Source organism: Microchirus variegatus, assembly GCF_963457635.1.
Source record: "Microchirus variegatus genome assembly, chromosome: 16".
NCBI classification, from domain to species: Eukaryota; Metazoa; Chordata; class Actinopteri; order Pleuronectiformes; family Soleidae; genus Microchirus; species Microchirus variegatus.
The window spans coordinates 17,876,706-17,892,879 of record NC_139817.1 but is presented as its reverse complement, the minus strand read 5'-3'; the positions used below and the strand labels follow the sequence as shown (position 1 = coordinate 17,892,879).

General features: G+C 40.2%; 1 protein-coding gene across 1 annotated transcript; it reads left to right on the top strand.

The window, feature by feature from the left end:
* Positions 1–329: 329 nt before the first annotated feature.
* On the top strand, positions 330–11,898 carry reep5 (receptor accessory protein 5). The gene is made up of 5 exons (XM_083902178.1): positions 330–593; positions 709–802; positions 4,881–5,019; positions 11,262–11,430; positions 11,597–11,898. The coding sequence occupies exons 1-5, from the start codon at positions 476–478 to the stop codon at positions 11,644–11,646; spliced, it is 570 nt and encodes a 189-aa protein (XP_083758304.1). The 5' UTR covers positions 330–475; the 3' UTR covers positions 11,647–11,898.
* Positions 11,899–16,174: the final 4,276 nt, after the last annotated feature.

Below are 16,174 nucleotides of genomic sequence, written 5' to 3'. Positions count from 1 at the left end.
TTAACTCATACATAGAATTGCAAAAGTGTAGTGTAAAGCTCATCGAAGCTATAAAAGTACAACCATTACCAACTCTTCTTCTGATTTATCTGGTCTTAACTAGGAACAAAGATAAAGGAAATGTAGAGGAATGTAAATAACACAGTGAAGTGCAATGAAGTGAATGTTGTAAGTATTTGCACCTTGTTATATGGTACAACACTGAGCCTGTAGAAACTGCTTCCGTCTAAAAAAGTGCTCTATCCAGACTTGTGCTTTTATTCAGAATTTGAAATTGTTGAGCGGAAGTTGAGTGTGAGGTGGGAGCAGCAGGGTGTGTGAGTGTCGAGTGTCGCAGTTTCAGAGCGCTCTTTGTGTGAGGCAGAGGCAGAGGCGGTGTGTTTCATCTGTGGCTCGTCAGCAGTAACAACAGTTACAACAGTAACAACAGTTACAGTAACAACAGTAACGGGTACAGTGAGAGGGAAAAACAGTCATGGCGCAGGGCCTCAAAGAGAGGTTTGAAAAGTTCCTCCATGAGAAGAATCTGATGACGGATGTTCTGGAGAAGATCGAGGCCAGAACAGGAGTGAGCAGAACCTACATCGCTTTGGGTGAGTGAGTCTTAGAGAGAGAGAGAGAGACTCTGGTTATTAACCTGTAATAACACAAGACTGTGCGCGTGCGTGTGTTTATTAACGTGTTGATCTGTGATATGATGTGTTCCAGTTGTCATCGCTGTCATCGCTGTGTATCTGGTCATCGGTTATGGAGCCTCACTCCTGTGTAACCTCATCGGTTTCCTCTACCCGGCATATATATCGTAAGAGGAGCAGCGCGCGTGCGCGCACACGCACACACACACACACACGCACACGCACACGCACACGCACACACACACGCTCACACACACACACACACACACACACACACACACGCCCAACACACACCATCACACATGTACACACACACACACAAACACACGCCCAACACACACGCACACACAACATCACCCATATACACACACACTAGAAAAAGAAAAGGGATTATTGTTGTGAACTCATTTATAGGTGCCAGTACTTTTGTTATATGAAGAGAATGATGTGCATCTGATCTGAACAACCACTGGCTTCACTGATAACAATGATGCAAACAAATGCAAACTGTGTTTATGTTTTGCTCTGCGACTCCGCCCACTACCATCCAGCCAATAAAACAGCTTTATGCAAACTCAAAGTAAAACACAAATTAGACTAAACATTCCGTTTTTATAGTTTTTTTCATTGTCAGTCATTATCAATTTATCTATCAATAATTTTCTCAATGAACTGATGAGCTGTGTTCATAGAATTAATTCTCAAACGTCAAAGTCATGACATCACAGATATTTTGTTTTGTCCACAAACCAATGATGTATTAATATTGTATTGTTGTCATGGAGGAACACATTCATATTTAGCAGTGAATACACATACTTTTGAAAAACTCAAAATGTTTCCATGTAGACAACAAATACATGACTTTAGGAAAACGATGACATCATATTCCCATATTCTTGTCATTCACTGTCTTTGTGTTTGGAGATTGTTCGACACTAGAATGACTAGAACACAGGGGTGAGAACGTGTTGAATCGTAAAATAAAGAAAAAGGAGAAAACAAAACCTATTTAAACATGAATTAACAAAACCAATGTAACAAGTATTGAAATTATACATAAAGATGGTTGTATCTACTGCTCTCTCTGGTCAATATCAGTTACTGCATTCAAATTTTGCCATTGGCTTACTTTGTCCACTCTTTTGTTTCTTGTCTAATCAGCGTGAGGCTTGTTGGGGCTGGTTGTTCTAGACTCCGCCCCCTTATTAACACTGGAGATGTCTTTCATTGTCTTTTGTTGCCTTTCGTTTTTCTTTCATTGCCTGTCGTTGTATTTTGTCGTCTTTCGTTGCCTGTCACTGTCTTTCGCTGCCTTTCGTTTTTCTTTCATTGCCTGTCGTTGTATTTTGTTGTCTTTCGTTGCCTGTCACTGTCTTTCGCTGCCTTTCGTTTTTCGCTGCCTGTCGCTGCCTTTCGTTGCCTGTCGTTGCCTTTCGCTGCTTTTCGTTGCCTTTCGTTGCCTGTCGTTGCCTGTCACTGCCTGTCGTTGCCTGTCGCTACCTGTCGCTGCCTTTCGTTGCCTTTCGTTGCCTGTCGCTGCCTTTCGTTGCCTTTCGTTGCCTTTCGTTGCCTGTTGTTGCCTTTCGTTGTCCTTTGTTGTCTTTAATTCTCACCTCTTGCAGATTGAGAGTCTTGCCTCACTGATCACTTCACACAGCTACCAGGCCACGCCCCCTGCACTTTTATTTTGAATGGACTAATACTGAATTAAATGTAGCCGGGCCACACAGTTGGTGTCGTGCATGGGTCACCGACCTTTTTGACACTGCGCAGTGAGGCAGACGGGAGCAGACACACACAGACTGAGCTGATAACAACAGCTGAAACTAGTAGAAGCAGATTCCAGCACTTGTATCAATTGACTTGTAGTTGTGCAAGAAAATCTCAATGATCATAGCAATCTATAGAATTTTATTAATCAGAAAATATTTCACAGGTGTACAAGTGCTGATGCATTAGTTCACATTTGGGTTAACAAATGCATGAATGTTGTGCAAGTTCTCAGATTATGAAACACAGGTCAACTGCACTGCAACGATTGGAGCATTCTGATCACATAATATGTGATCAGAATGCTCCAATAAGCTGTGATAGTGAATATTATTCACTATCACAGCTTATTTAACATGAACTCAACCACCAAAGACATAGAATGACAATGTTTGCTAAGAGTTAACTGAACTATGATATTGATAATGTTATGATAGTGATCTAATCTTTTGTTGTTATTATTGTTATCACTACAGCCTCTGTGCCAGCTCATCATCATCATCTAATGATAAAGAACAAAAAACCATGAAAACAACATGTGACTCATGATCAGCCCGTTATTTCAGGACATTCCTGCTAAAATATTTGCAGTTTTTGTCACAAACAAACACAATGATTGAATTATAATGAACAAAGTCAGTAAACACAGCTGTGTCACACTATCAAAACAGAAAGTTTAGTACTATACTTTACACTTCAATGTCGGTATGACTTACTATCATTATTATTGAAATATTTACTATTAAAAAAATACTGAAATCTGTCAATAAAAACTAAAAAGTATATATTTATGATATAATAAATAAATCATAAAGTTGACATTCATATCCTGGGTCAGTCAGTTGAGAAAACTTGATGTTTGCATCAAGCAGGTGAGGCTTCAGATAGTCACATGGCCAGTGACTTTGTTCCTTCATATAAGCACACATCATCAGTCACTAATCACTCAGAAATACATGTTGTACCAGTTATTTTGCAGATTGGTGAGAAACAGGAAGCATGTTTCAACAGGTCTTTAAACCACTGACTAACGACTCAGCATGACAGTGAGAGAGAGAGGGAGAGAGCTACTGGCAACAGGAAGTGACAAACCCCTCGATGACACTACATTGTGAATGTTGGTGGTTTTCAGAAGACGTTTCCATGGCAGCATGGTGAATTTGAGTGATTCGCCATGGAACAGAAAGTTGTAACTTTCTGAGCTGAAGACACCTCCATGTCCTTATCGTGACACACAATAACCATTGCTGCACATAGTTAGGGCCCTATGATTTCCGTGTTAACGGAATCGTGGACGGAATCGCGGAATTGGCCAATAAAAACGGAATCTAATGTTAAACGCGGAATATCGCGGAAATTGACATAATGTGACTGAAATGCTGTCATCGTGAGGAGAAGGAACGTTTGTCTGGAGAAATGTTCCGGGGAACGCTCATTCGTGGCATCACCCGTGCATCTCCTCACAAACACTCACCCGGTCAGGGATTCCCCCAGTGCTTCCCCCCTTGTTTATTTACTTTATATACACTTTTTTTATACACCACAGATTTTTCTAAACCGCGGAACAAGTGCGTTGCGCCCGCATGTAACCGGCGAGCGTCCCCTTGTCCAGGTGCCGATTGAAACTCAAGTCACACCATCAAATACGCCATTATTACGGTTATATTGTTATTGTCAATAAAGATGTTATATTTAGGAATGCATCGATAATTCGGCGGCCGAAACACGGCAAGTAAACTTTGGAACAGCACCTGTTAAATGCTGGAAAGTCTCTTTGCGCAAAAGTGAAACTTATGAACTTCCCGCGACATTCACTTCACAGCAGAGAACATTCTCTCTCTTTGAGCAGTTAACTAAAGACATCAGCTCATCTGATGCATCTGTTATTCTCTTAATTGCAGAGTTGTAGTGGTAATATTGCGTGTAGAGAAATGATCCAGTCGGATATAGAGAAGCGGACGGCGCAGGAGAGGGAGAACAGTACCGCGCAGGGGCAGTGCGCAGAAATCTGTCTGCACCAGATGAGGGGGCACTACCACTTTTTTATTTATGTTAATTATTTTACTTTTAAATGTGACCAGCATTGCATGGCTTGTTTTAAGATTCACTGGCATTTACTTAATTAGGATTTAACTTAAGTGAAGTCAGTGGATTCAAGAAGAAAGTTGCATTTCAGTGGACATTTTATTCACTGACACAAAAAGCACACATTCTATGGTGGTAAATTAAGTATAAAAGGTAAAAAAACTGAATTAAAAAAAAATTAAAGCGGAAAAAAAAGGGGTTGGGAAACGCTGGAGTAAGCAACAGCAGCTTTGACCGCGGGTGGCAATGCCTCAGAAAAAAAGCAGTGAGTTTGTATGAAGATAAGATCAGTGAAACATTATCAATATTATCTGTGCATAATGTAGTTCTTTTTACATTTTATTTGTAAATCCATTTCCCTCAGATGTTTTTGCTCTGTCTTTCCAGGATTAAGGCCATTGAAAGTGCCACCAAGGAGGATGATACAAAATGGCTGACCTACTGGGTGGTGTATGGACTCTTCAGTGTGGCAGAGTTTTTTGCTGACATCTTCCTCTCCTGGTTCCCATTTTACTATATTGGAAAGGTAACGCATCCGGTCTGTGTTTCTATGATCCATTCATCAAACCACAACCTCCCCATTCAGGTGGTGGTTAGACTCACACCAACTACATAACTTAGAGTGCTTTCACACATACAGTTCGATTGCTTTGGTCTGCACCAGTCAGAAAAATGTTTGCTTTCACATGTGCGGAGCTCTAAATGAACCAAAATAGACAGCAAAGACCATCGGCACCGGAACTGGACTAACCCCAAATTTCCACCGGGAGTGTCACCATTCCGGTGACGCTCCCGACGCCACGACCACGACGCTGCCACTCTAATCAATGTGAGCATTTCCATCAGGCATGCAGCGGCTTCTTGTGTGAATACAGCTGGCGCACCAAGAACACCCCTTCAGGCAGGTCTCGGACCGGTTTATTTGGTGCGCACCAAAGTACCGAGATTACATTCACACCTACATAAATGAACCGATCCAAGGGACCAAACAAGTTTGGTGCGCACCAAATGCTGTAGGTGTGAAAGCACCCAAACTCTCCATCCCTACTGACTTTAGCATGTCTTATCATCAGTGACATCTGTGGTCGTCGTGTAGATGTTGTTATTTGCACTGTAAAAATACTTTTGTTCTTCCTTCTCCTCTGTCTCTTCCTCCCTTTCTTGTGAGTGTGAGATCTCAACAACTTAAATAATTAACTAATTAACTAATTAATTAAATAATATAACGTGACACAAATATTTCACTTATGGGTTAACTGTCTAGATTTGGTTTGTAAAAGGTCACTGTGCCCTCACAAAACATTTATCTGGCCTCTTGTTATATGCACATATTCAGAGTGTGAGGTAAAGTTAAAACACTATTCTTATGCTGCAGTTTGAAACCCAGTGCACTGTGTGTGGATAAGAGTGTGTGTGTAATGGCACTTTTCCACTACATAGTCCCGGCATGTCTCTCCTCAACACAGCACAGCTCGACTCTACATGGTTTGGTATGGTTTTCCATTACTATAGAGCTCTTGGTTGTTTACAAACTGTGCGGATGTGCGCAGCACGGTTGCAGAAGGGCACCATTCAGTGTTTAAGTAGCAGTGTTGTGAAGTTAGCCGGCTCTCATGTACGAATTCAGACGGCTGAAAAAAATATGTTTTCCTCATACTACGCCAGCTTGTCGCCTAGTGATAAAGCAAGCTATGCTTGGAAATTCACCTTGGTGAATGGGATACAGCTTGATGACACATATACTTTAGGTGCCGGTGAGTGGATTAGTGACGAGACGAAGTGGCCCCGTCTGCAGTGGCCCCGTCTGCAGTGGCCCAATGTTCTTATACATGTTTTTTGCTAAATGTGGCAAAAAGTTGCTGTTTATTTTAGCATTGCGCAACTTTACAATCGGCCTCATACCGGTTAGCCCTGAAAGGGATGCAACTCAGTATCCGGTAAAACTTTGTCTTATTTGTTAAAACTAGTGCTGTCAAACGATTAAAATATTTAATCGCGATTAATCGCATTAATGTCATATTTAACTTGCAATTCATCGCAATTAATCGCACATTTCTATCTATTCCAAATGTCCCTCGATTTCTTTTTTGTACCATTATTTTTCCTCATTTTGATACTCTTATCAACATAGAAAAGTGGATTGGCTTGCTTTGTGTAAATGTTATTTGCATATTTTGGCATATTCGTGTAGGGCTGAACAATTAATCGAAATTTATCTAAATTGCAATACAACTTACTGCAATTTCAAGACACAATATTTATAATAAAATATTTGTTCAAGCCAAAATCTAATTTTAGGCTAAACCTGTTGTGTATGTGTGTGTGCTGTAGGAGACGTTCGCGTAATGTGATGTCAGAGAGGTGCATAGATGAAGCAGGAAGTAATGTGTTCCGTGTGTTTACATTAGCGAGCCGCAGGTGAATATCTCTGTCACTCTGCATATTTTCAATTATTCCTCTCATTGTGATAGAGCCGCACAATAATAAGAGAGGCTGTGAATCACCCCGCAGTTCTGTGAATAAAGAGCCGTTCTTTAATGCAGACGAAGTCCCGTGGTTTAATGTGTTGTCGCCTTAACGAGCTAATCCGAGCTGAAGGAGCTAGCGGAGAAGCGCACGGCGCTCGCCATCCGCTCAAAACGTTTACTCTTTACTTACACGAGCCGACTACTCTTTGTCTGTTGTTGTGTTTCCGGTCTATGTAGATCTGGTGTGGTGTTGTAGTTGTTCTAACGTTTCTAGTTGCTCCAACAGCATGTGTAAAAAAACTACAAAGTTTGCTCGGCCAAAAAGAGCGTTAATCGTGCGATAAAAAAATTGACGCCGTTAAAATGGGTTCCCGTTAACGCGTTAATTAACGCGTTTAACTGACAGCACTAGTTAAAACGATTAGTGCAACCGACAGCACAATAACACATGTTGTTGTGTTGCTCAATAGCGCTTTCTGCACCCGACATGCGCAGTAGAGAGAAGGTGATCCGCGCGTGACGTAGGCTGCCAAGAGGAAGAGAAGTACCTCCTCAATGTGGGCAGTGTCATCATAGCAGGACTACATAAAACTACTGTGACACAAACTATTGTCTAGTGACTTGTAAAGCAGTTGTTTTCGGTGTTCCAAATCATTGCAATCAGATTAGATTAGATTATTAAAAGGATTAGTTCAGTACTTCCTGTATGACTGGAGCACAGACTGACACAGTCACTGAACTGAAATACGGTGGCAGGGCTTGTGATGCGGCTCATGATCAACGGCTTTCAGCAGTTCTGTCACTAAATACACCAGACTCCTCTTTCAGTGATGACATTTCCTTGCTAAATCTTGGAGATTAACACATTTTCAGGATTTTAAAGTCTTTTTAACTGATGTGCAGTTTGGCATTGATGGCTTGATGTGGTATAGTAGACGTGGATTCTGTTTTTCCAGACATTTAGAAAACAGAACATTTTCGTGTGACTCAAATTTCTCTGATAAACACAGCCAGATGATGTGTTTGCATGTAAACCTTCAGGCAGACCAGAGGTGGACCTCAGCTGATCTGGGTGCTCTTTGTATGCACCAAAGTTCCCACTAGATGATGTGTGGTGTCTGTCCTGGGGCAGCTGCTGTGTGTTTTCCTAGTAGAGTCAACAAGTCAACACGTCAAGGGTGGAGCACAGTACACTGTTGATAAAGAGAAGTGGCTCACTAGCGCCCTGTGGTGCAATGAGTCTGTGTTTGCATAATGGGGTGTGTATTGTGGGATAATCTTAAGGCCACATTATACTTCTCCGACTGCGTATGCGTTATCCGTCTGCGTCACCACGGAGACGCCTCGAGCATTTATACTTCTGCGTCGTGGTGACGGACACTCGCTGCAATTTCCCGCCCGATCAGTAGGGGTCGCTGCGCAAGGTTGTTGTGCTTCTGGCTACAGTGAGCAATGGCGTCCGAGAAAGAAAGAGAGAGAAAGACTGTTGTTGTTGAAACAGTGGCCGTTTCTCACTTTTCTGTGTGACGGAACGCAGTTTTAAGATAATTTGAGGCGAGAAATTGGCTATTTAGAGTCTAAACATGTGCTGTGTGTGTATAGATATGACGTATTTATAGTTCGGCAGCGGCGTTATCGGCGGGGATCAGCTCCGCCTCTGTCAGGACGCCCGGAGCAAACTGAGAGCCGGCACAGAGCAGCTTCGCTCGGCCTGTCCTGAGGACCAATCGCAGCTCTTGCCGTCTCCGTTGTCCCTTGATGGAGTGACGGACACTTAAAAAATATTTCGTGCAGACGGAGACGACGCAGAGGCTCTTCGACAGTCTCTGCCTCGAGGCAGAGTCTCTACATAGCCTACGCAGAGCACTTTACGCAGAAGTATAAATTGGGCTTTACAGGGACGCTTCCTGTCACGGCCCTGTTTTTAAAACTCTGCTCTGTAAGTGTGGAACAGATAGAAATAGTAAGCTGCCACTGATGTGGACAGCTCTCTGCCCCTGAAACACAGCGAGTCACTGCACTTTCTCTGCTCTGTGTTTGAAACTCCCTCACTAATGTTCAGATATCATCTCTGCTCCTGTCATGCACAGTACTATGCCTCTCTGGCTTGTTGTCCTGGGCCATCTGGTCCTGTGCTGTGCGTCTGCGTGTGCGTCTGCGTGTGCGTGTGCCTGTGCCTGTGCCTGTGCCTGTGCCTGTGCCTGTGCCTGTGCCTGTGCCTGTGCCTGTGCCTGTGCCTGTGCCTGTGCCTGTGCCTGTGCGTGTGCGTGTGCACGTGCACGTGCAGGTGGACAGGTGTGCAGGTCAGATATGGCACTTTTCCACTACATAGGCTTGGCACAGCGCCAATCTGTAGATCAGTTAAAAAGACTGAAAACATTTAGAAAGGAAATATCTTAAAGCTCAACATTTATAGACACACACCACAGGCACGTGTAACACACACACGCACAAAGAATACACCACATAAGTAGAAAAGTTAATACTGAGAACTACAGTATTAACAATCACCCATGACCATGCACCAGCCTCACCAAATATAACTATTATTAGTTATATTTAGTGAGGCTGTCACACCACCAATAAGAAAGGAGGTTTAATACATCATTACTTAATGATCAAAATGTCAACAAATACTTAATAAGAATGACCTGCCAGGGACATCACCATGTGTCCAGGATGGGTAGAATAATCCCTTACTCCTCATTTAACAAAAGAAAATTGGAACATTGGAGACTAGCTATGCTGCCTGCATCCCAAGAGGAACATTTATTGAACAATATAAGAAAACTTGAATGAAATAAAATAATGGAAAGAAAAACACAGTTCCAACTGGAGAGAGATTATGTTCGGAAAACTTTGAATATAACAATAAATCTAGTAGATTCTTAGCTAATCAACTCAAACTAAATAAAGAAAAAAATGTTATTTAAACAATTAATCCATGTACCTGAAGAAATAGTGGAGTGACCAGTTTAAATGGCTGAACATCATGAAGCCCTACATCAGGGGTGTCCAAACTACGGCCCATGGGCCAATCACAGCCCTAGGTGAGATGTTGTGCGGCCTACAGCTTTGGTTTTTATAATGTATTATTTATGGATGGCTCAGCTCGTAAGGAGTTGAGTCACAGGTTTGGAAAACCCACCTGTGACAGACAGCTTTATGCACTCATCTCATATTATGTTATTTGTAGAGATGTCAGTTAAACGCGTTAATTAACGCACACGCACACATTGCACACACCAGGTTTAGCCTGTAACATATATTAATTTGTCTGACAGGGTGGTTCAGTCTGTAGAATAAGATGTGTAATAATAATTCATCTAAAATTAGATTTAGGCTTGAACACATATTATATTATAAATATTGTGTCTTGAAATTGCAGTAAGCTGTATTGCAATTTAGATAAATTTCCATTAATTGTTCAGCCCTACACTACAGTATATGCAAAAATATGCAAATAACATTTACACAAAGCAAGCCAATCCACTTTTCTATGTTGATAAGAGTATTAAAATGAGGAAAAATAATGGTACAAAAAGAAATCAAGGGACATTTAGAATAGATAGAAATGTACGATTAATAATTAGTTAACTATGACATTAATGCCATTAATCGTGAGTTAACTATGACATTAATGCGATTAATTGAGAGTTTACTATGACATAATGTGATTAATTGCGAGTTAACTATGACATTAATGCGATTAATTGCGAGTTAACTATGACATTAATGTGATTAATCGCGATTAAATATTTTAATCGTTTGACAGCACTAGTTATTTGATCTCATTTTTCTTTTCATTTTTTCACTCCTGCGTGGCTTAGATTTGCCATTTTAAAATGATAATTGTAACAATGAAAATTTCATTTTTATAAAACAGTGCATTTGTATGTAAATGTTACTGTTGAAAAGGAAAACAAGGACAGTTGACCCCCCGGAAATCATCACATGATCAAATATGGCCCTTGTTAAAAAATGTTTGGACACCCCTGCCCAACATCATATGCCAAACCCCAGGACCAGACAGATTTCTGCTCTATACCTGCACCCTTATTCTATAAATGGGTAAAAGAAATGAAGGAAAGTTGAATTCTTCCCACACACATAAGCACAGCACATAGTCCCCCCCCCCCCCCCCATAATTCACCCAGACCAGACAGGATTCATTAAGGATAGATTAGTAAATATAATAGGTTAACGTTCTTCTCTTCCATTTAAACTTTGGTGCTTATTAATTGACAGCTTTCAGATTCTGTGATGTCCTTGTCCTCACTTCTTATCTTTTTTTCTCCAGTGTGCTTTCTTGGTGTGGTGCATGGCACCGACTCCCACCAATGGATCCATCCAGATTTATACTCGCATCATTCGACCAATCTTCCTCAAGAATGAAGCCAAGATAGATGACGCGGTGAAGAACCTCAAAGACAAGGCAACAGAGGCTGCTGACAAGTTCAAGGATGAGGGTGAGTGAGTGAGTGAGTGAGTGAGTGAGTGAGTGAGTGAGTGAGTGAGTGAGTGAGTGAGTGAGTGAGTGAGTGAGTGAGTGAGTGAGTGAGTGAGTGAACATATTTGTGATGGGTTCCAATCTTCATCTGTTTCACACTCTTCTCTGTCCCATTTTCTTCACAGCCAAGAAAGCCACAGCAAACATCATGTTTGAGGAGAAGAAGAGTTCTTAAGACAACTCTGCAGCTCAGGCTGTTCCAGAGAAATTGTTGCCTTCAACATGTTTGTTTTCATGAGATGCTGTTCTGTACCTTCACGTTCCTTCAGAGCTGTTACCATAGATTAATCATGTGTCATGTGTTACGTAAAGCCATTCTCCCAGCATGTCAGTTTTGTCATGTAACTGTGCCTTGTGGAGGACTGACAGAGAAATATATGCTGGCCCTTATTCACCCTGTCAACCAAATAAAGACACACTTAATCAATGTGTTTTTCTCCTCTTTCTCCTCTCTTCTAATGTAATGGAGTAACAAGGTCAAAACAAAAACCTTGGGATATTTTAAAGAAGAAAAGAGACAAACAGCACATAACCATATATAAAAAAGTTTGGCTGTTTCTCAATATCCATACTTGTCAGTACTTCTCCTTCCTTGCGTACTCTCACTCCCGTACTTGTGAAAACATAATCGGCCTCAGTCCAAGTTCTGTTCCTATTCTCAAGTACACGAGCAGCGAGTACAGTTCTCATACCCGGAAGTGTTCTCCCTCCTCCCATTTGACCAAGTATGCATCGGGTGATGACCATGGATGTATTATATGAACTGGATAGAGCTCCGCCCCTTCGCTTCCGTTCATTCCTATGAAGCTGCTCACCCAGCGCATATGCCAAAAAAGTTTTTGATTTCCATGTTTATTTCCGGGTTATGGGGCCCATAGAGCATGCGCAGTAGTGTCACTCCCATAATGTCTCTCGGCTATGTGAACGAACAGAGAAAGGCATGATGGGAGTACGCTAATGACGAGCGTTAGCAGATTTCATGAATACAGACGGATTTATTTGTAAATAAATGCAAAACCAACGATAGTGAATACAGTACGCTGAAAAGTACAATGATGTAAATAAAATTAAAATGATCGATTTAATGGTTTATTTAATTTTCCCCAAGCGCCGATCGTGTTGAAGGGACTCTCTTTCTCTCTCTAGTCCTATCTCACTTTCTTCCTCTCTCCTCCCCAAGCAGGACTTGCATTTCTCCTGCGTCCCGTTCACCACCACTAGGGGAAAGAAAAGGGAAGTGGGGGAAAAAAGAGAGAGAAAGTCGCTGTTTTATGTGTTTGTAAAAACACACAAAATATGTTATATATGTTCATGTCATAAGATCCCTGTTACACTGTGTAAAACAATACAAAAAAAATAAAAGGTCCATCATGCTCAAGAGCCACCCACCCGTTTTCACAATAAAAGTCCCAGCATGTGCTTTCTCATGCTAGAACACAATCCTGCGGTTTTCAAAATAAAACACCAAGGTCCTGTTTGCCCATGTTCAATTCAATTCATTTCAATTTTATTTGTATAGCGCCAAATCACAACATACATTATCTCACTGTACATAGACAAACATCAACAACAATCATGCTGAGCAGAGAAACCCAACAATTCACACAATGAGCAAACACTATTGTTTTATTATTTTATTTGGACCAAATAAAATAATAAAACAATAGTGTTTGCTCATTGTGTGAATAAAACATAAATGGGATAAGGAAATGTTCTAAACTTTCAAGTCCCATTTTCTTACAACAAATTAGTTTGTAACTTTATTTACGTTTAAAACATTGTAGACTGACGTGTGTTCATGTCTTCACGTCAGCAGCTGTGTGTCTATTTACATAAAGAAAAGATTCATTTGTGTTAAATCAATTTCAGTCATTTGCTCAAAGTAAGACTTAGAGAAAAGTGTGACTCACTCACACACACACTCACACACACACACACACACACACACACACACACACTTCAAACGTGTGTGTGTTCAGTGTCAGTGTCCTCTGATCTTATCCACACATGTTCAAAGGTACGTGGTGTATCGTTGTTTGTCACAGAATAATTCATGTTTGTCACTGTAGACACATTAATAATATTATTTTGAAACACTGAGAAGTTTCAGAGCTTAATATTGCAGTGTCTCCACCTGACAAGAGTTTGCGGAGCGCTCTTGTTCCACGCCATGTACATTTTTATAAATGCCATCGTGTGCGGGAAAGTAAACGTAGGTCGTCTTTTTGTGCGTACACATGGTTAATACATGAGGCCCCTGTTCTTTCGAACAAATTTTTGGTGACCAACACAACACTGTGCGTGACTGGTGCTGTGCCAATCTCAGCTGACACAGTGTGATAGGTGGGGAACTTTGGGCTGAAATATGTGCCACCAGAAACTGAATTTGAATTTGAATTGCTAAACTTGAATAATTGCATTAAAAAACTGAATTTGAATCAAATAATTTGAATTTGTATTGTTTCATTTGAATTATTGCATTGAAAAATATGAATAGTATAATTTGAAATTTAACACTTCATATACCTTCGCATTCAGTTCTCAAAATTCAGATTCAAATTACTGTGACAGACATCCGGGTAGTTCAAGGATGAAGGAAGAACAATCGAGCGCAGATCCAGGAGAATCTCTTTGGTTTTTCTGCAGAACAACTAGAACAAATAAAAACCCCGAAATAAATATTTTTCTGTGTCCCAGAACGTGGTTTTAAGATCATTTGAGGCAAGAAATTAGTCATTTGGAATTCAAAAATGTGGTTTGTGTATTAAGATGTGATGTATTTATAGTTTTTTGCAAAACAAAAAAAATACAACAAGGCAGTTTAGGCAAGGTTACAATCAAGGCATCCTTTCTAAATGAGACTCGTCGACATCCAACACTCTGCAGCACAGCAGCTTCAATCAGCCCACAAATTCATAAACAAATCACATACTATTAGTGTTGGATTCATTTTTTTAAATTTATTTCAAGTTTTTACTAATTCTGACAGAATTGGCTGCAGAATCCAGGGTGGGGATCTTTGGCTGTTCGTCTTAAAAACACTGGTGTGTAGGGTTAGGGTAAGGGTTAAAAAAAATCATACAAACAAACCATCAAGTTATGCGACCATTAAACTAACTTTAGCTGATATTCACTGAAAAACGTCAGCGTTACACGCTGATGCCATTTCGAATGGCTAAGGAATCGCATGTTTCCTTAAATAAACAAATGTATATATATATATAGTTCAGAAATCTGCAATAAAAAAAATAAACGTTACTTTAAGAGTTGACATGTTTTGAAATGAACTGCAGAAAACAAGCTCACAAAATTACCTGTGACTTCGTCATCCTCCCTGTCACTAAATTTCTTTGTGGACTGTTTAACTTCTTCTTCTTCCTTTTCATTTGGTTGTAACTATTGCCTAGGTTGGTGGAATAGCGCCACCTAACGGTAAATCCCCCTGTCCTCCTCGAAAAAACGACCACATAGGTCGTTTGTACAAGGGTCAATGACATGACGTGCATATTTTTGTGTCCAAGTGCATTATATAAAAAAAAAACATAATTTAATCTTTTCATGACATCTATCACTTTATTCTATAAAACCTATTAATTTTCATAATTTTTTAAGTAAATTTAAATAATTGTATTATTTTATGTTTTGGCTTCTCAAACCCCTAAGATATCAGGTGATGCAGCTGTCCGAGCAAGTGAGCAGACTAAGAAAACTATTAAAAATATTATTTTAATAATGATAAACTCAAAATAAAATACTCTGGCATTATTTTATGTTTGAAGTCTTTTGAATAATGTTTTTTGCCTAATATCAATAGTTTTACAGCTGCTAAAATAACTGCAAAACTTTTGTCCAGCAATTTACATTTCCTAAATATCAGGGTGGTGCAACCATAAACATTGGACTTTATTTTGAAGTCAAGAGAGAATAGCTGTCAACTGAATGTTGCATCGGCCAGAGGATCCCAGAGAACCTTGGGACTAAGCTAAAAGGTTTGTAGATCTCTGTCAAATACTGATAAAAATAACTACTTTCAACTATATGTAGGTTGGTACACTTTCCATGTCAGGTGGTTCAACCAAAAATTTGTTTATCATAAAACTCTTTAGTTAAAAAAAATAAAATAAAAAAGTGTGACCTTCATGACAAGGGTAGAAAATAATGCTTGCATCCAAACAGAATCTGTTTAATTTGAGTTTAGTTTAGTTTAGTAATCAGGTGGCACAACTGCAAGGAATGTCACTATATAATGCTATTCAAGGCTCTAAGGTTATCCATGACACTTCTAGAATGTTTATTAGTTTTGAATGGAAAGATATTACACACTTTAAATCTTTTTGCATGCTAATTTGTACATTTTAGATTCCACTATCACTATCAAAATTAGCATGACACAGGGCAAGTATTAACAATGATCCAGCTGACAACTGTGCTTTGATTACGAACTACGCATGCTCCATGGACTTAGTCATAACATCTAGCACATAGTTTCACCTGCTGGAAAGTTCTACAACAGTTATTATTATTATTACAGGGTTTGCCCCAGTGCATTATAAGCCTGGTGGGCCGCCAGGGTTTACTTGCCCCCCACCAGGCTAAGAGTTGTTGTTGTTTATTTATTTTAAATCAATTTTTTTTATACACCACAGATTTTTCTAAACCAGGGATCAAGGCCACTGCGCCCCCAAGTAATCGGTGAGCGCTCC